The sequence below is a fragment of the Myxocyprinus asiaticus genome, chromosome 4 (assembly GCF_019703515.2).
Source record: "Myxocyprinus asiaticus isolate MX2 ecotype Aquarium Trade chromosome 4, UBuf_Myxa_2, whole genome shotgun sequence".
Classification (NCBI taxonomy): domain Eukaryota; kingdom Metazoa; phylum Chordata; class Actinopteri; order Cypriniformes; family Catostomidae; genus Myxocyprinus; species Myxocyprinus asiaticus.
Genome location: NC_059347.1, coordinates 57,459,394 through 57,481,092, shown reverse-complemented (window position 1 = coordinate 57,481,092; position 21,699 = coordinate 57,459,394). Strand labels below are relative to the sequence as shown.

General features: G+C 36.9%; 1 protein-coding gene across 3 annotated transcripts in view; it reads left to right on the top strand.

Annotated features, from left to right (window-relative positions):
* Nucleotides 1–16,303, top strand: part of LOC127440004 (leukemia inhibitory factor receptor-like) — a 28,092-nt gene extending 11,789 nt beyond the window's left edge. For all 3 annotated transcript variants that reach the window (XM_051696363.1, XM_051696362.1, XM_051696364.1), the window contains 10 exons: nt 549–699; nt 835–911; nt 1,718–1,922; nt 8,565–8,747; nt 9,344–9,445; nt 10,215–10,373; nt 10,573–10,719; nt 12,445–12,526; nt 12,649–12,718; nt 14,115–16,303. In XM_051696363.1, the coding sequence (XP_051552323.1) occupies nt 549–699; nt 835–911; nt 1,718–1,922; nt 8,565–8,747; nt 9,344–9,445; nt 10,215–10,373; nt 10,573–10,719; nt 12,445–12,526; nt 12,649–12,718; nt 14,115–14,468 (1,530 nt within the window). In that variant the 3' untranslated portion in view covers nt 14,469–16,303. The remainder of the gene's footprint in view (nt 1–548; nt 700–834; nt 912–1,717; nt 1,923–8,564; nt 8,748–9,343; nt 9,446–10,214; nt 10,374–10,572; nt 10,720–12,444; nt 12,527–12,648; nt 12,719–14,114) is intronic.
* Nucleotides 16,304–21,699: the final 5,396 nt, after the last annotated feature.

Genomic DNA, 21,699 nt, shown 5'->3' with positions numbered 1-21,699 from the left:
ATTGATTAAACCACTGGAGTCTTGTTTAAAGTTCTTTAAATTGTCGTTTTACAGTCATTTTATGGTTTTAGTGTTTCCAGTGTAATGTCGTCATGGCAACGAAATTGTAAAATTGCATGTAACTTTATACAGAAAAGGTTGGTAAGCGATTTTATCACATTAACATCATGTTGACACGGATAGTGTTTACACCTTGTTGCTACACGTGAGTATTTTAAAGCTTTACGGATTGGCCCCATTGACTTCCATTGTAAGTGCCTCTCCTTTATTTTTTGGCAATGGGTTTCGCTGTCCCATTCTGCATATCGCGGCCCCCTTTGGAACAGTCCCGGTTCTCCCGATGGCCAGTCCGCCACTGCACCCCCACTAGCTATGGCCCTGCTTCTGTGTATCATTTCTGAAAATCTTGTGAAAGCATCAAATTACGTCAGGAAAGAGTTTCATAACCGTGTAAAAATTCTACTCAACTTTACGGAGCTGTTTGCACCATTTGTTTTTGAACATATGTAACAATGCTGAGACACTTCCTGTTTGTGCTCTTGTTACAGGAGTTACAGCAGAATGGTTCTGACTCAGTGCAACTTTACACATTCAGACTAAAGCTGCTGCAGCCCAGCACACGATACTCCACTAGGGGACGCTGTGCTGTACAAGGGAATGACTGGGGCCGATGGACACTATCAAGGCCATTTGTTACAGGTAAACTAGGGGTCATTGAAACATTGTTACCACCATGATATGTACTGTATGTTCTCTATGATATGTGCATGCTGAATGAAGCTGTCCAGAAAAGAGATTCCAAGTGGTCTATATTGTATTTCGTTTTCTATTCAGAGCCTTTGGTGACAGTGGATCTCTGGAGACGAATCAGGGACCATCCCAATCGCACTGTCACACTTCTGTGGCACACTGTATGTCCAGGCTTTTTAAAGGAATTGTTCACCCAAAAATGAAAATTATGTGATTATTTAATCAACATCATGTTGTTCCAAACCTGTATGCTGTTATTTTATTGTGGAACACAAAAGGAGAATTTTTGCAGAGCTCTTTTCATAGTGACTACTTCTGTCAAAAAAATAAATAAAAATAAAACACCATAAAATCACCATAAAAGTAGTTAATATGCCTTGCACACTACATTCCAAAATGTTCTAAAGCTGATAAGCTAAAATTTAAGTCTAGAATATAAGTCTTACATTTTCTGAAGATCTTTCCCTCTGCTGCAACTCTCAAATCAAGTCAATCAAGTTTGGACTCACGAGACGAGCAAGAACCAATGCATCTCCATATATAATTTGAAAGATTAATTAAGAATAATAAGAGTAATTAATGACTTAAATTTAAAACTGTTCTTTATACAAAGCTATAGCGCTGACCGTAGAAGACTTTCCCACATAATTCCCAACATAGCGGCCCTTTTCGGCAGCTCTAAGAATGCAACGTGTGCATTTTGACACATTTTGGAACTTAGTGACATTTTGAAGCTAGACGTGTTTGCGTTCACACACTTGTTTACATTTTAAAATATTTCTGAATCGTGACCAGATTTCAGATTTGATCTATGCATTGCATTATTGAGTAACAACAAATATTTATACTGCTACCACAAATAGATCTCAAATCTGACATAACCTAAACACTGATTGTTTTGATGAATCAACAGTAGTGCTAAATCCTTCATTCACAGAAGATGACAGCAAATTTCACTTTTTCTCAGGTCAACACTGGTTCAAAGTCAGATATTGAAGTCTATGAGGTGTGTGTGAGCCACAGAGATCCACCAAAGAGTGTGTGCACGAACTTCAAACAGACAAAGGTGGATTTAACCGTTGATGTCCATGTGTGCGACATCACCGTGAGGGCTGTGACTCAAATAGGCTTATCTGTACCCTCGCACATCACTATACCATCAGCATATACAGGTAAAAACAGTTTGTCTTGTGCAACCAAACTTGTCTTTTAGCGTCATATTCACTAACCAACCGCAATCCAGTTTAACCAAGCAATTAATGTGCAGGTATAGTGCTACTGTGTCATTAATATGTAAATTAGGCTTATTGCACTAAACTCAGAAGTATATGCCTGGTGCAATTAACATAACATTAATGCTGCCTGAAAGCAGATGCTAAATGGAATTCTGTTTAAAAAATGACATTTATTAATTGATAAAATGGTGATCAAATGTGTTGTGCAGTCGAGCACACTTTTAGGATTGGATTGCAGTGATTGAGTGATTTTGTACAGTCCAGATAGGTATGGGAAAATAAGGAATTGAAGGAATATTCCGGGTTCAATACAAGTTAAGCTCAATTGACAGCATTTGCGGCATAATGTTGACTCGACTTGTCCCTCCTTAAAAAAAAAAAGCAAAAATCTGGGTTGCAGTGAGACACTTACAATGGAAGGGAATGGGGCCAATTTTTGGAGGGTTTAAAAGGTAGAATGTGGAGCTTATAATTTTATAAAAAAGACTTGCATTAATTCTTCTGTTAAAACTTGTGTATTATTTGAGCTGTTAGGTAAGTTATTCAGTCATTTTCATATTCGTCATTTGTACAGTCATATTAGGGTTTGTTGACATTACATCGTCATGGCAACAAAGTTGTAAAATTGGCTGTATTTTTACACAGAAAAGGTTAGTAAGTGATTTTATCACAGTAAAATCATGTAAACACGCATATGGTTAGTGGCTATATTTTTGAAACCATGATTATTTTCATGTTTACAAATTGGTCCCATTCACTTCCATTGCAAGTGCCTCAATGTAACCCAGATTTTTGCTTTTTTAAAGAAAAAGGAGGGACGAGTTTAAATAAATTTTTGTGGTAACTTGTATTGAACCCCGAATATTCCTTTAAACTATTCCGGTTCCTTAATGGCTCCATTATTTATTATTTTAGTCCTTTTGTAGAAGATAAGAAATGTAATCCTTATTGGATTTACTGCCTTTAGCAACCTGTTACTAAATGATCAGATCATTTCATATTTTTTTTTTCAATTAACATTTTTTATTGATTTGTAGACATATAACAAATAAAAAACACAACATATATACAGTGAATCAACATTTAACATTTAACCCCCAATATTACCCCTCCTCAATCACCAACCCCACCCTGACTCCCAACGAACACCCCTGTGGTCACAAATAAGAATACACACACGAAAAAAAAAAAAAGAAAACAAAAAGAAAATATAATAATCACATATTTAAAACTAAACTTCTCTCTCCACAGCCCCTCCCCGAGAGTCCTCCAAAAACACTAAATAATTGCCCCAGTTCCTAACAAACAAATCCCAAAACCCCAGCCTTCTACTTGACAACTCCTCAAAAGCTGCCACCCTCCCCATCTCCGCACACCACTCAGGAAATGAGGGCGCTCCATCCGACTTCCATCCCCTTAAAATAATCTGCCTGCCAATCATAATACTGGTCAGAACCCAGTTTTTTATGTGTTTATCCCCCAATTTGATGACCGCCCCTCGCCCAAAATACAGATTCTGGGGCAAAATGAAATTTGAGTGCCCAAAATGTCACATATAAAACTCTAAACCTTCAACCAATATCTCAATAATTTATAAATAAATGTCTTAATTAAACAATCTGGACACTTTTGTCCATACCGAGTGCAAATGCGAGATAACCGGGTGTAACTTAACTTCTCTGATTAGTTTGATAGAAAGGCTTTGCAATAGCGAAACAGAGGCAAGAACTTCCTGTTCAATACAAAACCAGGGAGGGGCTCTCTCAGGTGGAAGTGACCAATGAGCCAAATGTCCGAATGCATAATAATAAATCAAAATCTTGGGTAGGCCTAGCCCACCTTTGTCAATCGGCCTATGTAACTTATTAAAATTTAACCTGGGACGTTTACCATTCCAAATAAAGGACATTGCTATGCTTTCAAATTGCTTGAAATAAGAGAGGGGGACATCTACAGGGAGAGACTGCAGTAAGTAATTGAATTTTGGAATACAATTCATTTTAATAACATTAACCTTCCCAATCATCGATCACATCATTCGAAAACCTTTTTATTAAAGGATCAAAATTAACTCTGACTAAATCAGACAAATTTGCTGGGAATAAAATCCCCAAATACTTAATGCCCTGTTTGGGCCACTGGAGGGCACCCGGCTGGAAGGCCGTTACTGGACAGTACTCTGTCAAAGCCAAAGCTTCGGATTTAGACCAATTGACTTTGTATCCTGAGAATTTGGAAAAGGAGTTAATAATTCTGTGGAGGCAAGGCATAGATCTAGTAGGGTCGGAAACTAATAATAAATATCATCTGCGTAAAGCAAAAGCTTATGCGCCACACCTCCCGCCGTCACCCCTGGAAAATTATCCTCCTTCCTTATTGCAGCTGCTAATGGTTCCAGGGCAAGACAGAACAATAATGGGGAAAGAGGGCAACCCTGCCAGGTGCCCCTATCCAGAGTAAAATAATCTGAAATTAACCCATTTGTTTATACCGTTGCTACAGGGTGTCTATAAAGTAACTTAATCCAAACAATAAATGTACTCCCAAACCCATACCTTTCCAAAATCTTAAAAAGATAATCCCATTCTACCATATTAAACACCTTTTCGGCATCAAGAGAGATGGCAGCGACTGGAGACTGATCATTCACTACTGACCACATGATATTGATGAGACGCCTAATATTATCAGAAGAGCTACGGCCCCTAATAAACCCCACCTGATCTATATGTATAAGTGATGTCATAACTTTACTTAATCGATTAGCCAAATTTTTTTTTACATCTAACTGGATCAGGGAAATGGGCGGTAACTTTTACACTCACTTGGATCTTTGTCCTGTTTAAGAATCAGACTGATCCGGCTTGTGTCATGTTGGCGGAAGCTTTCCATTCTTTAATGATTCTGTACAAACTTCTAACAAAAGTGGAGCCAGTTCTGTAGCATAGGATTGAAAAAACTCATAGGAAAAGCCGTCAGGCCCCGGAGCCTTGCCTATTGGCAAGGCCTTAATTACCTCGTCAAGCTCCTCCAAGGTTATCTCAGAATCGAGAGAGTTTTTTTGCACAGTCGTCAGTTTAGGGAGATCTAATGGTTCCACAAAGTTCCTAATATCTTCATCAGTGGATGAAGACCTGGAACTATAGAGATCAAAATAGAATTCTTTAAAAGCATTATTAATATCAATGGCCGAGGTAAATATTTCACCACCAGCAGGGAATGGTAGAGAAAGACTCTTTCTGCTTTATATATCTAGCCAAAGGTTTTCCTGCTTTGTCACCCGACTCAAAGTATGACTGTCTTGCCCTGAATAACCAAAACTCCACTTTCCGTGACAAAATAGTATTATATCTATATTTCAATCGGGTCAATTCTCTGAGGCCATCAGATGACATACGGCGCTTCAGCTCAGCCTCGGCACTTTTAATATTTCCTTCCAACTCCACAAGTTCTTGTGCTTTGGATTTTTTAATGAATGAGGCATACTGTATGATCCGACCCCTAAGAACTGCCTTAAGTGCCTCCCAAGCCACGCCCACAGAGGATACTGAGGACCAGTTGGTCTCCATATAAACACTGATTTCAGTCTTTAACATTTGTTGGAAATCAGGATTTTGCAAAAGGGACACATTAAGGCGCCAACTAAATGATTTATTTTTCTCTATATGTGGCAACACCTCTAAACTCACCAGAGCGTGATCTGAGACTAAGATATTTCCAATTGAGCAATCAACAACAGATGAAATGAGGGACTTGGACACCAAAAAAAAATCTATTCTAGAATAAATCTTATGGACTGATGAAAAAAATGTGTAGTCCCTACCGGATGGGTTCAAAAGTCTCCAAATATCTGTAAGACCAAGATTTTTACATATCCTGTGAAGCGTCAATGTTGCTCTAGGAGGCTTACACACTTTTGCTTCACTATGATCAACGACTGAGTCCATCAAAAGACTCAAGTCTCCTCCCAATATTATATCATGAGGGGTGCCAGCGGCTTGCAACATCCTTTCATGATCTATAAAAAAGCCCTGATAATCAGCGTTAGGTGCGTAAATATTAGCCAAAATCAAACTTTGCCCTTGAATTTCAGTTAAAACAATAATGACTCTCCCTAATTTATCTTTAATCTGTTTGAGACATTTGAATTGTAGATGTTTATTTACCAATATAATGACTCCCTTGCTCTTCCTTGAGCCAGCACTAAAAAAAAACATGTCCACCCCATATCTTCCCAAATTTTTCAGCTTCCTGCAGGGAGAGATGTGTTTCTTGAAGAAACACTATATCATATTTCTTACTTTTTATTGGGTGCCCCAACCCATTCACATTCCACGTGGAGAGAGACAATCCACTCATATTAACATTTGACATTTTAATATAGTAGAAAAAATAAATTGTGTCAAAACAAAATTATACAGACCACTTTCCCCATTAGTGAAACAATAAAACCCCGAACTTCCCCCCGAACAAAACAAACAGAAAAAAGAAAAACGTGCGCATTAACCCCACGCACGACAGCGCCAACCGGCGTCAATCCCTCTAAACTCAAAAGGTCCATGAACGCACATGAGTCCCCACGACAACTTTGCCATCGGATTGCTCAATTTTGCCTCACAAATTTTTGAGGCAAAATTACATAACAGAAAATACATTGTAAAATAAACCCCAGCAAATAGGAAGAATCAACACAAAGAACGTGTATCAACAGAACTGTCTCAAGGATGTGATCTTCCACAAAACAAATTCCTGCTGATATAAAACCGTTCAGATTCCTCAGACAGACAAACGAATGTTCCGTGAGCCAGCTGTTATGAGTACAGCGGATGATGTAATCATTCCAATGTCCCGTAAAAATACTCAACAAAACAAACAGCAGCCAGCAGGAGGAATAAGCACGCAGAACGAACAGATTAATCCACAGCTGTTCCAAAGGAGTGTTATTCAATAGAACAAGCTCCAGCCGCTAGGCGGAACCAATACAAAAAGAAACAAAACCGGCATCTCGGTTCCCCAGATGATCGAGTCAATTCCCTCGGAGGCCGCATAAACGTATATTCCATGACTTACACAATCCGTCAACTTTATAAAAGACATCCTTTGTGTGAGCATGTAGATATTTTGCAGTCATCCGTAGTGTCTATTCTCAGTCTGTCCGGGAACTTCAATGCGAAAGTAATCTTTTGTCAATGCAAAAGTTTCTTTAAGAAAAAGTGCTATTCACAAAACAAGCTCCAGCTGCTCGGCGGAGCCAACACAGTTATTGATTCTATAAAAGACATTGCCAGATTTGGACATGTAAATACTTTGTGACCAACCTTCATTTCTATTCTCAGTTTGGCCGGAATTAGAGCAAACGAGATCTTTTTCTGATGTAAGAGTTTCTTGCATTCCTTGAATCGATCACGTTTCTCTCTTGTCGAATTCGCAAAGTCTGGGAAAAGAAAATGTTGTAGTTCTTCCAAGAATGCCTTCCTTTACTCCTCACCTCGCGTAACACAGGATCTTTATCAGATGATCTCAGAAATTTGGCCAGAACTGATCTGGGCCTGTCTCCCTCAGCGGATCGCAGAGCCAGAACTCTGTGAGCTCGCTCGATTTCCATCTTATGGCCTGTTATGTTGAGAAAGAGCCCGTCCAGGAATTCCACCATATTCTGACTCTCTGCTCTCTCAGGAATTCCAACAATATGGATGTAATTCCACCGGTTACGATTCTCCATATCTTCCAACTTTTCCCAGATGCGCTCCAAGTCTGCCTTGGTTGCTAGCGGATTAGCAGCTAATTCCCTCTCCGATGACTGCAGATAATCGATCCGTTTCTCAACATCCGCCACTCATGTAACCATCTCAGTGAATTTCATCTCCATGGCAGTGATCGATCGACATATTACAGCAAGCTCCTCCAAGTCAGCAACGACCTTCGTCAGCACTGCCGACGCATCCATCAATTGTCACTGGCCAAATCAACTCCCGGGCTTGCGGCCTGCTGCTCGGGGGCTTCAGCTGGAGCACGTAAGTGTCTTTTAATGTCTCCAGAGCCCGAGGATTTTGAGTTCTTTGACATATTGTCTTCCTGGAACAGTTAAGAATCAGGGTGTATCGAATCTCACCAGTTTATGACACAAAAAGTATTAAAACTAGCAAAGTGCGCAGAGCTCGTCGTTCACACGTCCGAACCTCGCATGGCGATATGCGACTCCTCGGATAATTTCATATTTTAACAAAAACAAAAGGTGTGCTTATAGAGACTTTTTGAATTAAGAAATTTTATTCTTTAAATATTTTTTATAAAATGCACATAATTACAACAAAACTCATCATCTGTATCTTTAACTACACATTATCATATCAACAACCATCCAGTTATTACTTGTATTTAAGTCTCATGTCAAGTACAGATAACAGCACAAATCTTGGTTTATTTAGAGTCAGACATGATGAATGAATGACTTCATTAAGTTCAGAACATTTTTCATTCACTAAAAAGAACCAGCTGATAAGAGCCATTCGTTCGGGAGGTAGCACTGTATGTTTCGTGCTTATCTCTGTAAAATAGCAGGCTTTTTTGCTGCTGCAGGGGGCATGCTGAAGGAAAAGAGGATTATGGGTAATCCAGAGGGATTCCAGCTCTTGTGGTCAAAGGACTCTGCCACCACGTGTGACTACACTATAGAATGGTGCATGTTGGAAAGTGCACTCTCCTGCACCATAAAGTGGAGAAAAGTCCCTGCTAATCAGACATCATTATCACTCAAAACAGGTTATCTATCTATCTATCTATCTATCTATCTATCTATCTATCTATCTATCTATCTATCAAAACATCCTAATCCCTCAAAGCAGGCCATCCATCCATCCATCTATCCATCTATCTATCTATCGAAACATCCTAGTCCATTAAAAACAGGCCATCCATCCATCCATCCATCCATCCATCCATCTATCTATCTATCTATCTATCTATCTATCTATCTATCTATCTATCTATCTATCAAAACATCCTAATCCCTCAAAGCAGGCCATCCATCCATCCATCCATCCATCCATCTATCTATCTATCTATCTATCTATCTATCTATCTATCTATCTATCTATCTATCTATCGAAACATCCTAATCCCTCAAAGCAGGCCATCCATCCATCAATCCATCCATCCATCCATCCATCTATCTATCTATCTATCTATCTATCTATCTATCTATCTATCTATCTATCTATCTATCTATCTATCTATCTATCAAAACATCCTAATCCCTCAAAGCAGGCTATCCATCCATCCATCCATCCATCCATCCATATCCCTCAAAGCAGGCCATCAATTTTTCTGTTCCATCCATCCATCTATCTCTTTTGCAGGGGATTTCAAAATGGGTGTTAGATACACTTTCACTGTCTATGGATGTAACGTTGAGGGACACAGACCTCATGAGAAACAGATTGGATACTTGAAAGAACAAAGTGAGAAAACACCCAATCTTTCTTCAAACTTTAAATTCAATTGAATCACATCAGTATTAAGAAGTTAATTCACACATAAATAAATTTTGTCGTCGTTTGAGCTACTCACCCTCATGTTGTTCCAAACTAGTGAAAGACAGATTAATCGGCCGATATTTACCCATTTTGAGATTATCGCAATGGCCAATAACCGTGCTCACTTGGACAGTTAACAGAGGTGTTAACTTTCCCTTGTGTCAGTTCCAAAATCTACCAATAGATTTGTCAATGGATAGTCAACACTTTCTGTTTTCAAGGTTTTTCTTTTCACGTTTATAATATGCAAAAATGAAATTGTATTATGTTTATCTGCATTTATGTCGGCCATCCTGCTCTCTAGATATCGGCATCGCCATTGAAAAAACCATATCGATCGACTACTATTTTAAACCCGTATGACATTCTTTCTTCCATGGAACGCCAAAGGAGATGTTTAAGCAGAATGTTAGCCTCAGTCGCCATTTACTTTCACTGCATGGAAAAAGATACAACAAATGTGAATGGTGAGTGAGGCTAACAGTCTGCCCAATATCTCCTTTTGTGTTCCATGGAAGAAAAAAAATTAAACAGGTTTGGAACAACAAAAGGGTAAATTATTCTATAAGTAAACATTTTGGGTGAACTATCCCAAATAATCGAGTTTGTCAGTTATCGCCTTTTGCTGTTTATCACATGCACATTACATCAATATACCACATATTAACATTCTTTATCTGTCTGTACTCTGAAGAACCCAACAAGTACCCTACTCTGGACCCTAATCCAAGTGTAACTTGGTCTTCTATAAACCTGAAATGGAGTTTTAATGAAGAGGACCCAACTCATCCTGGATTCATCACAGGATATATGATTACAGTACAGAGAGATTCAAACAGCGGCTCCAATCTCAGTAAGTGTTACATTGCTCTAAATTAGAATGAACAATTTCCTAGTAGTTTCCCCAACACTGATACGCTTTGTTGTAGCTTTGTAGTCGTAACATTTTATATGCCATTTACTTTGAGATTTAACTCCCTTTGATATGCACCACTTAGTATCTGAGATATTTTATACCTATATCATGTTTACCTTGCTGTCTGTTATCACAGGTTTCTATCCAATAGTTGACCCTCACATCAAGTCTTTTACATTCAGTGATGTACAGGAGGACCAACCATATAAATTTCACTTGGCAGCATGTACGTCTGTGGGCTGTGGACCGGAGACCAGCAGAACCTTCAGAACTGGAAAGAACTGTGAGCTAGGATACAGCTCGGATCTCACAGATCTAGATTAAAATATAGCACTAAAATCAGATTTATTATGATGAAATATTTAATGGTTGAAACTAGAGGTAGACCTATATATCGGTTTTACTGATTAATTAGTGCCAACAGTTGCTTTTTGGATATATCGTTATCGGCAAAAATCTGTGCTGATAGTTTTTTCATAATTTCTTCATTTCAAAATAAAAGTCCCCAGTGTATTTCGGGCTTGTTTATACAGTTGTGCTCAAAGGTTTGCATACCCCGGCAGAAATTGTGAAATTTTGGCATTGATTTTGAAAATATGACTGATCATGCAAAAAAATTGAAGAATTGTTCAGGATTCAAAGAAAAACCCACAGGTAACCTCAGGAGAAATACAGGCTGCTCTGGAAAAAGACGGTGTAGTTGTTTCAAGGAGCACAATACGACGATACTTGAACAAAAATGAGCTGCATGGTCGAGTTGCCAGAAAGAAGCCTTTACTGCACCAATGCCACAAAGCCCGGTTACAATATGCCCGACAACACCTTGACACGCCTCACAGCTTCTGGCACACTGTAATTTGGAGTGACGAGACCAAAATAGAGCTTTATGGTCACAACCATAACCGCTATGTTTGGAGAGGGGTCAACAAGTATTGTGCTCCTTGAAACAACCACACCGTCTTTTTCCAGAGCAGCCTGTATTTCTCCTGAGGTTACCTGTGGGTTTTTCTTTGTATCCTGAACAATTCTCCTGGCAGCTGTGGCTGAAATCTTTCTTGGTCTACCTGACCTTGGCTTGGTATCAAGAGATCCCAGAATTTTCCACTTCTTAATAAGTGATTGAACAGTACTGACTGCCATTTTCAAGACTTTGGATATCTTTTTATATCCTTTTCCATCTTAATAAAGTTCCATTACATTGTTATGCAGGTCTTTTGACAGTTCTTTTCTGCTCCCCATGGCTCAGTATCTAGCCTGCTCAGTGCATCCACGTGAGAGCTAACAAACTCATTGACTATTTATACACAGACACTAATTGCAATTTAAAAAGCCACAGGTGTGGGAAATTAACCTTTATTGCCATTTAAACCTGTGTGTGTCACCTTGTGTGTCTGTAACAAGGCCAAACATTCAAGGGCATGTAAACTCTTGATCAGGACCATTTGGGTGATTTCTGTTATTATTATGATTTAAAAAGGAGCCAAACAACTATGTGATAATAAATAGCTTCATATGATCACTATCCTTAAATAAAAGACAGTTGCCATCGGCAAAATCCACGTCAACCTAGTTAAAACAGCTAAAGGTATTTCTGGGTGGATATCAAGGTTGGAGTAGTGTTTTATAATGGAAGGCCTTTTCAAACCAAATGCAAAATGCACAACAAATCGCAGACAAATTGTCTATTCACACTGAGAGCGAAACAAATATTCATCAGGGTAATCTAAAACTAGATTCACTCCTGTACAATGGGTTGCATTGATTAACAAACCAAATTTGCTGTGTTACATGATGGTCTGCTTATCACAGAGGAGAAAACGATGTACACCAAAGAGCTTCGAAATTTGCAAACTGTTTTATGATAGTTAAGTCACAGTAATACACTCACAAACTTAATTCAGTAGACTGACATTTTTTTGTCGCAGGTGTGAATAGCTTAAATGGAATGCATTGTTTCTATTTAAAATCTTTTTTGACAAATGTGGAATTGGAATGATTTTCTCCACAGATTATCTGCTGTCAGCCAAGATTTTCATTCCTCTCATGGTATTGGTTGGTTGTTGCTTTTGCCTGTGTTCCTACAGAAAAATGTAAGTCTTATAATATTATAAAAGAATATAATTTGCTTTCAGGTGATAGAATACATTTCTTACCGGTTGCAAGAGTGACGACGACTCTCTCTTTTTCCTCATATTAACTCAATCATTTCCAGGCTCATTCCTGAGGAAGCATTTGGCTTTCTGCACATAAAATCACTGGACCTGGATGAGGATCTTTATGAGGTCATTATTTATTATTTATTATTACTACTTATTACTAGTAGGGCTGTTAATCGATTAAATGTTTTAATCAAATTAGTTGCTGAAAAAAGGCACCCAAATTAGGATGAACATAACGCATAATTCAAATAATAATATATTAGGGCTGTCAATCGATTACATTTTAAATCAAATTAATTGCATGAGCTGCAGATTAATTAATCACAATTAATCACATATAATCATTATTTGCTGAAAAAGGCCCCCAAATAAAGATCATTAAATATAATTATTTGAATAATAATTCAAATATGTATAATCAGGTTGAAATATATCGAATTATTGTGGCAGATTATTAAAGAATTGATTTGACAAAATGTAAAAGTGGCTTAAAGGAATAAGCTGAGCTCAATTGACAGCATTTGTGGCATAATGTTAAATACCACAAACATGTATTTTGACTCGTCCCACCTTTTCTGTAAAAAAAGCAAAAATCGAGGTCACAGTGAGGCACTTACAATGGAAGTGAATGTGGCCAATTTTTGGAGGGTTTAAAGGCAGAAATGTGAAGCTTATAATTTTATAAAAGCACTTGCATTGATCCACCTGTTAAAACTCGTGCATTTTTTGAGCTGTAAAGTTGTTTAAATGTTCATTTTATAGTCATTTTAGGGTTTGTTGACATTACATCATCATGGCAGCGAAGTTGTAAAATTGGCTATAACTTTACACAGAAAAGGTTAGTAAGCGATTTTGTCACACTAAAATCATGTTACACGCAGACTGTTTACGTCTTGTGGTTATACTTTTGAAACATTTTAACGTTACAGATTGGCCCCATTGACTTCCACTGTAAGTGCCTTGCTGCAACCCAGATTTGTACTTTTTTTAAAGAAAAGTCAAAATAATTTTTTTCAATAATCAATATTATGCCACAAATTAAGCTTTAATTGTATTGAACCTGGAATATTCCTTTAAGTCAATATATTGTTTGATTTTATTAGCATATTATTAAACTTAAGCCAACAGTCAACAGCAATCCATTTTGCAATTGGTTTTACCAATTTTACCAATCTGTCCTGTTCTCACAGGACGCGTTCTTGCGTTCCGTCTGTGCTATTTTAAATTATATTGTTGTTCTACATACATATGCGTCAGACAGATGCTTTTTATAATAATTACAACTTCCTTTTTGGATGATGTTATGAATTTCTCTTACTTTTCAACCTCTCCTCCAACCACCAACCTCAACGCCCACTTTTAATAATCCAATCAGTTCCTGTTAAATAAAATCAAGTCCCACCCTTCATATTTTCTAATTGATTACCTTTTCAGATTATGAATGTGAAAGGCGTTTTATGTGTATTTTAACAATACTCAAATGGATACTCAGTTTCACTCTTTTGTTTTTCTATTCAAGGCAAGTGAAAAAATCCGTACTCTGAGGATAGAGGAGTGTAACTGGTGTGATGTTGAGATTTCAGACACGCAGACCACCATGGCAGAAAAAACCTGGCTGACGAGCGCAGAGGATCCAAGTTGTTCATTCATTAGCCCTAACGTTGGAATTTCCTCATCCCTGATGGTACCCTACCAGCTTACCGCAGACATGTGGGACAGGACAGCCACAAGTCTCAACAACTTCACATACGTGTCCACTGTGCAACAGGTTTTGCCTGCTGAAATGTTTAAGACCATTGATGAAGAGGGAATGAAGCAAGAGCCAGATAACTCAGGGTTTACAAGTGACTATGTGACTTCAGCAGCCATATGAGTGTTCAAAACTCCATTTTTCATCTATAAATACACTTAAAGCAGTGTTGAAAATCAAGGGGTGTGATCTTATCGCAAAGATGTTCAGTGAGATCACAACATGTCACCTACAGGCACAGTGTGTTTCTAAGGGGCCCCACGTTTTCCGGCCCCTCTCTTCCTTCTGCAAAGCAGGCTTTAAAAACAAGAAGTATTGCGAAATGTGATATTGCGATATTTGAGACTTAAGATTTTGCAATTTCTGTCAGGTACTATATCATTTTTTTCCCATCATATGCTAGACCTGTCTGTCATTAAAAAAGTAATCTTTTGTCTGTTTTATAAAAGTTCTGCATTCTGGGGTTGGAATAAAAAATAAAAAAATAAATTCTTAAATATCATTTGTAACAAAAAGGTGATTACCACAGAAAATATTTTCGGCTCGTCCCTTGTTTATTTATTTATTTTTTAAATAGCATGGTTACAGTTAAGGCATTTACAATGAAATGTAAATGGGGCCAGTCCACTAGCATTAAAATTCAAACTGTTTCAAAAGTATAGCCACAAGACAAACATTATAGGTGTTAAATTCTACATTATCTTAGTGTGATCAAATGATTTACAGAGTTTACCGGTGTTGCATTGTCATGGCAACGAAGTTGTAATATTGGATATAAACATACTGTGTCTCAATCAGTTCCCTGGTTTCCTATGTCATGAATCAGTATATCGTGAACATGAATTCGGTCACTGGTAAGGGTACTGATCCACTGAACATTGGGACACTTATGACTCAATCACCTGGGGTTGCCTCCCCCCCATCCCCCCTGGAATCTATGCCCCTGGGTATGTATTCGCTTTTTCAAGTTTTCCAGTCGGACGGTTATTTCCTTTTAAATCCGCATGTAAGTTTAAACATTTGTTTAGCGGGTGATCGACAAGTGAGAGGTGGTACAGGACGCATCAGGACGCCGTTTTGAACCTCAAATGCGATGTGGTGTTTGACTATCTCTGTATGTGTTTTTGTGATCCAATCTCAAAACATTTTGCACCCCGTTTACAACTATATTTAGCACTGACCATTTGTGATCAGATCATCTGAAACATGTCTTATTACCAGCTGTAAAAAACAGGGTCTAAAATGATTGCAGCCAGAGCTAGGGAATGCTATAGAACGGCTTCCGGCAGAAGTCCCACCCACATTTGTTTCCCCAGTAAGACCCCCAGGAAAAAGGTGGATAGGCAATTTTACAACTTCCTTACCATGACGATGTAATGTCAACAAACCCTAAAATGAATGTAAACATGACCATTTAAAGAACTTTACAGCTCAAATAATAGATGAGTTTCAACAGAAGAATTAATGTAAGTGCTTTTATAAAATTATAAGCTTCACATTTTTGTCTTTAAACCCTCCAAAAATTGGCCACATTCACTTCCATTGTAAGTGCCTCACTGTAACCTCGATTTTTGCTTTTTTTAGGAGTCTAAATTAATTTTTGTGTTTATCAACATTATGCCACAAATGCTGTCGATTGAGCTTAACTTGTATTGAACCCGAGATATTCCTTTAAGCCCTTTTTTTTACACTAAATCTGAAAGTCACTTACTTAATCACAGGATTTAAATATTGTTCTGTTTCTCACCCACACCTGTTTTATTGCTTAAACACTGGAGTCTTATGGATAACCTTTATGTTTCCTTTATGTGATTTTTGGAGCTACAAATGTCTGATCACCACTTACTTGCACTGTATGGACCTACAGAGCTGAAATATACTTCTAAAAATCTTAGTTTGTGTTCAGCTGAAGAAATAAAGTCATGCACATCTGGGATAGCATGAGGGTGAGTAAATGATGAGAGAATTTTCATGTTTAAGTCAACTATCTCTTTAAGTAATAGCACATCTCTCCTCAACAAGCCACAAAATTTGTGGTAGGCCTATCATTAATGTCTAATGTCTAGGGCTGCCAACTGTCCTGTATTAGAAGTGATGTCGTGTATTTTGGCAGAAATGAAAACATCCAGAAAAGTTGGCAACCCAAGTTCAAATTCAGCCAAACCTTAAGTATAAGCAATAAGTATGTTTGCCTTAGCAAGCACCACTAAAAAACCCGCAGAATGTGTAACTGAAACACAAATCAACATGTTATTTCGTGATAACTATAGCTACACAAGCTGTGTAATGCAAAATATTTAGACTGTTATATCACACTGAAAAAGGAGCATATGCACACCATGAGTTTTTATCTTTAATATATCCCTTTGATAAGACTGACAGATTTTTAAGGGCTTAAAGTGCCCGCCTGCCCGCCCGCCCGCCCGCCCCACAAAACAAAAAATATACACACTTTAAAAGGGAAACCAAAACTCAGGCAAAAAAAGGAACAACTTCTTTAAATTATACTGTCTCTTTTCTTTTAGAAAAATATAAATATATATATTTTTCTTTTCTGTCTCACACCACTATGGTACAGATCTATAGCACAGACAATAGCCAAAAGCCATGGCACTCTCTTCAGCCAATCAAATTGCAGTCAGTTCAAGGCAGTAGCAGCAGCACTGAGACATATACAGTTGTGTAGGTACACACATATTAACAAAGGTCTTGCAGTTAATAAATAATCAACTGGATTTGAGCGTCAATTCAGCATGCAATCTAATAAACATAATTTCAGGAGGATATGACTATAAGAAATATGAATGTGAACATACAGAACACTTCGAGAACAGCAATTAACAAGATGGATGCAAAAGTCATGGCTTACTACAAAACTGATAAAACATCAATATTAAGACACCCATTTAGATATGCTATACCTCTCTGCCAGTGATTTAACATGTAAAACAATTCAGTGCAGGTTTCAATTGTTCAGAGATTCAAGTGATAAACCAGGTACATTTTCTAGGTAAAACACCAAACTACGCTGGGATTAAATGTATGTAAAAGGCAAAATTTAAAAGGGTAAATGCTACCAATATAGACAACAGGTGAAGCAAATATTGGTTTAACCCTACCTAAACCCATGATTTGGCAGCTTAAAGGAATTTTTGTTTACAACAAATTAATTTTGATATATATATATATATATATATATATATATATATAAACACACACACACACACACACACACACACACACACACACACACACGCTGACGGCCAAAAGTTTGAATAATGTACAGATTTTGCTGTTTTGAAAAGAAATTGGTACTTTAATTCACCAAAGTGGCATTCAACTGATCACAAAGTATAGTCAGGACATTACTGATGTAAAAAACAGCACCATCACTATTTGAAAACAGTCATTTTTTATCAAATCTAGACAGCAGCCATCACTCCAAAACCTTATCCTTGAGTAATCATGCTAAATTGTTAATTTGGTGCTAGAAAATCACTTGCCATTATACTAAACACATCAAACAAAGATTTCATACAAAGGTGTACACTACAGTCTTCAAAGACAAAGGACAACTGGGTCTAACAAGGACAGAAATAGATGTGGAAGGCCCAGATGTACAACTAAACAAGAGGATAAGTACATCAGAGTCTCTAGTTTGAGAAATAGATGCCTCAAATGTCCTCAGCTGACAACTTCATTGAATTCTACCTGCTCAACACCAGTTTCATGTACAACAGTAAAGAGAAGACTCAGGGGTGCAGGCCTTATGGGAAGAATCGCAAAGAAAAAGCCACTTTTGAAACAGAAAAACAAAAAGAAAAGGTTAGAGTGGGCAAAGAAACACAGACATTGGACAACAGATAATTGGAAAAGAGTGTTATGGATCTTAATCCCATTGAGCTTTTGTGGGATCAGCTAGACTGTAAGGTGTGTGAGAAGTGCCCGACAAGACAGCCACATCTATGGCAAGTGCTACAGGAAGTGTGGGGTGAAATGTCACCTGAGTATCTGGACAAACTGACTGCTAGAATGCCAAAGATCTGCATAGCTGTCATTGCTGCACGTGGAGGATTTTTTGATGAGAACTCTTTGAAGTAGTTTAAGAAGCTCTGAATTTTTTTTTCAAATTGTAATAGTAATATTTTATGTTATTAATGTCCTGCTATACATTGTGATCAGTTGAATGCCACTTTGGTGAATAAAAGTACCAATTTCTTTCCATAAGATCAAAATCTGTACATTATTCCAAACTTTGGGCTGCCAGTGCATATATATATATATATATATATATATATATATATATATATATATATATATATATATATATATATATATACATACACACACAATAGATGTATATTAAAATAAATAAAAAAAATATGTGGGTGAATCACTTGAAACCTTTTGGCAAACTCAAATGAAATAAGGAATTATATTTTGCATAAAGAAAAGGAAGCTTATTTTAGGACTACTAAAATAACTACTTTTTTTGCATTGGGACATTATTTTCATGACAATTATGCACATCTTCCTCTCAAATTCTCTTTACAGTAATGGGCTTGGCTGTTTTATTTTTGAGTTTTTTAAATTCCATTAATTCTCATCACTGTAATACAGTCATGTTTTTTTCCTGTATTATATTGAAAAACAGTCTTTATTTATATTAGCATAAAATAAGGGCAATGCAACAAATACTACCATGACGTATGAATACTTTGGAAAATAAATGGTATATAATAATATTTTTTCTGCATTACAATAATGATTTATTTATTAGAGATTTATTTGTATTACATTAATGTCATAATGCAAAAAATGTAATGTCTCTAAAATAGCATAATTTTCTTTAATAATAATAATAATAATAATAATAAATAAATAAATAAATACATACATACAAAAATAAATGAAAAAAAAAAAATAGTATTTATTTATTTTGATTTTTGGCTGAAATATACCCTAGACAGGTACTTGATGGTTTTTGAGAAATTCACCCATGTACAGCAGTGCATTTACAATGGCATTCAATGGGGCAAAATTTTTTGTTTGCTTGTACAAATTGAAATGCAAGTCAGTTATTTTCTGTGTTAATCAACAGCATTTCACAGATTCATAAAGCTTAACTTGCATTTATCCCTGAATTTCCTTTAAGGGTGCTTGGATCACATTCATTAAGCTAACATCAAACAAAATATAACTATGCATGAGTGTGCTTATCCCTTTTCATTTCCTGTCAGTCAGAATTGAAACTAATCACTACCGTATCTCTGATCAGGACCATTCGATTAAAGTATCATGAGCAAACAACAGTACAGAACAAGTTCAATTATCTTACTGAGAATTATGGGAGACTTTGGGTTACAATCAAAGCTTTTAAGCATACTCCATCTCGGTTTACTAAGCACTGTTCATCCAATGCAAATGATAAGACGATGTCCACACAACTGACAGCCAAAAAGCTAGATTTATTGTACACATGCAAACTCATAGAATCTCCATTAGGTCTGTGAATGTGTGTGTATCAGTGCTTTTGTTGTGTTTCTTTGTCTGCATCTATCAGATTAGTTAAATAGTGCTGGATAAATGGATAAATCGTATGAAACTGGTCAAGAAAATTTCTTTTTTCTCCCCAAAAATCAAAAGATGATTTTTTGCATTGTAAAATTATTTTCATGAAAATTAAGCATATCAGCCCCCCGATTCACATTTCTATAATAATAATTAAAAAAAGGGTTTTAAATTGTAAAGTATTAATGCATCATATAAGTATTTTTTGAAACAGCTTTAATTTATGCTGATTTAAAAAAAAAAAAAAAAACATGAATGAGAATTTAATAAGAATCACCATTGAGAAAAATGGGACTTACTAATAACCTCAAAAGTAAAACATCCAGACACATTACTTGGGGGGGGGATGTGTTTAACTGTCATATAAATGTATAATGCAATTTTGTCAGTTAATGCAATTTAAATGTCCTAAAACCATTATGCATTATATACAGTATACAGTATATAATATATATTTGTTTCTTTTCATTTTGGAGTTAAATGTGACCTGTAAATGTTTTTGTGAAATTCACAATATGTTTCATAAGACAACTTTCCTGTGATAGTTATTTCTGAGGTGGTTACCAGCAAAGGATATGTGACGATAAGAGCTGAACAGATAAGAGATGCTCCACGCTATTTTTTTTTCTCTTCCAAATAAAACCACTGAAGTCTGATTGTCTGAAGGTCATAAAAACACAAAACACATATAAATAAAGAAAATAATAAATACAAAAGGTGTTTTGCCCAGTTTTTTGATGGAAGTCCTAAATTCATAGTTGCCATTTCTGCTGATTCTGAAGCAGTCAACAGTGTTTTGTAGTGTTTACGTGACAATATCTGTTTAAACATCAAGATTCACACACCAGAGCATATCACTTTTTCATCTCATCTACAACTCGCTAGTATTTCTGATTGCAGAACACTCAGGTGTAGTTGTCCCTTTGAAGCTTTGTTTGAGAGACTGGTTTTTCTCTAGCAGTCTGTAGACACTATTTGGTAAACTGCTCCCCATTACCCAAACATAGTCTAAAGTCCAGGGGCTTGTTTGTGAAGTTCCTCTTGATTTCTATTCCAGTAAGTGCCTCTTTTGCAGTAAAGCAGAATAATCTCCCTTGCCTTCTGTCTTCCAATCTGCCTCATCCACTCCAGGTTCTCGTGCTTTCTCTGTCCTCCAATTTCAATTTCACCATGTGTATGGGAGGACGGAAGGTGAGATGGGGGATTGGGAATTAACAATGGTGAGGTGTTTAGGAAGTTGATGGAAGTAACAAGACTCTTGTCTCCACTGGAACAGGTTTTGATGACTTAGCCAACACAGCTTCAGCTTCATCATACAGCTGGAGACACACAGTTAGGCAGATACACAATAAACACAGTCAGACATAAAAAAACACTGACAGACAGAAAACCAAACTATTAGAGAGAAACACACTAAACACAGTCAGAGAAAAACACAATAAACACTGTCAGAGAAACACAGAGAGAAAAAACACTGACTGAAAGACAAAAAACACTGTCAGAAAGAAAGACAATAAACACCATCAGAGAAACCCACCAGGGAAAGACACAATAAACACTGTTAGAAAGAAAGACAATAAACACCGTCAGAAAAAAAACACTGACACTGTTAGAAAGAAAGGCAATAAACACCGTCAGAGAAAAAAAAACACTGACACTGTCAGAAAGAAAGACAATAAACACCGTCAGAGAAACCCACCAGGGAAAGACACAATAAACACTGTTAGAAAGAAAGACAATAAACACTGTCAGAAAAAAAACACTGACACTGTTAGAAAGAAAG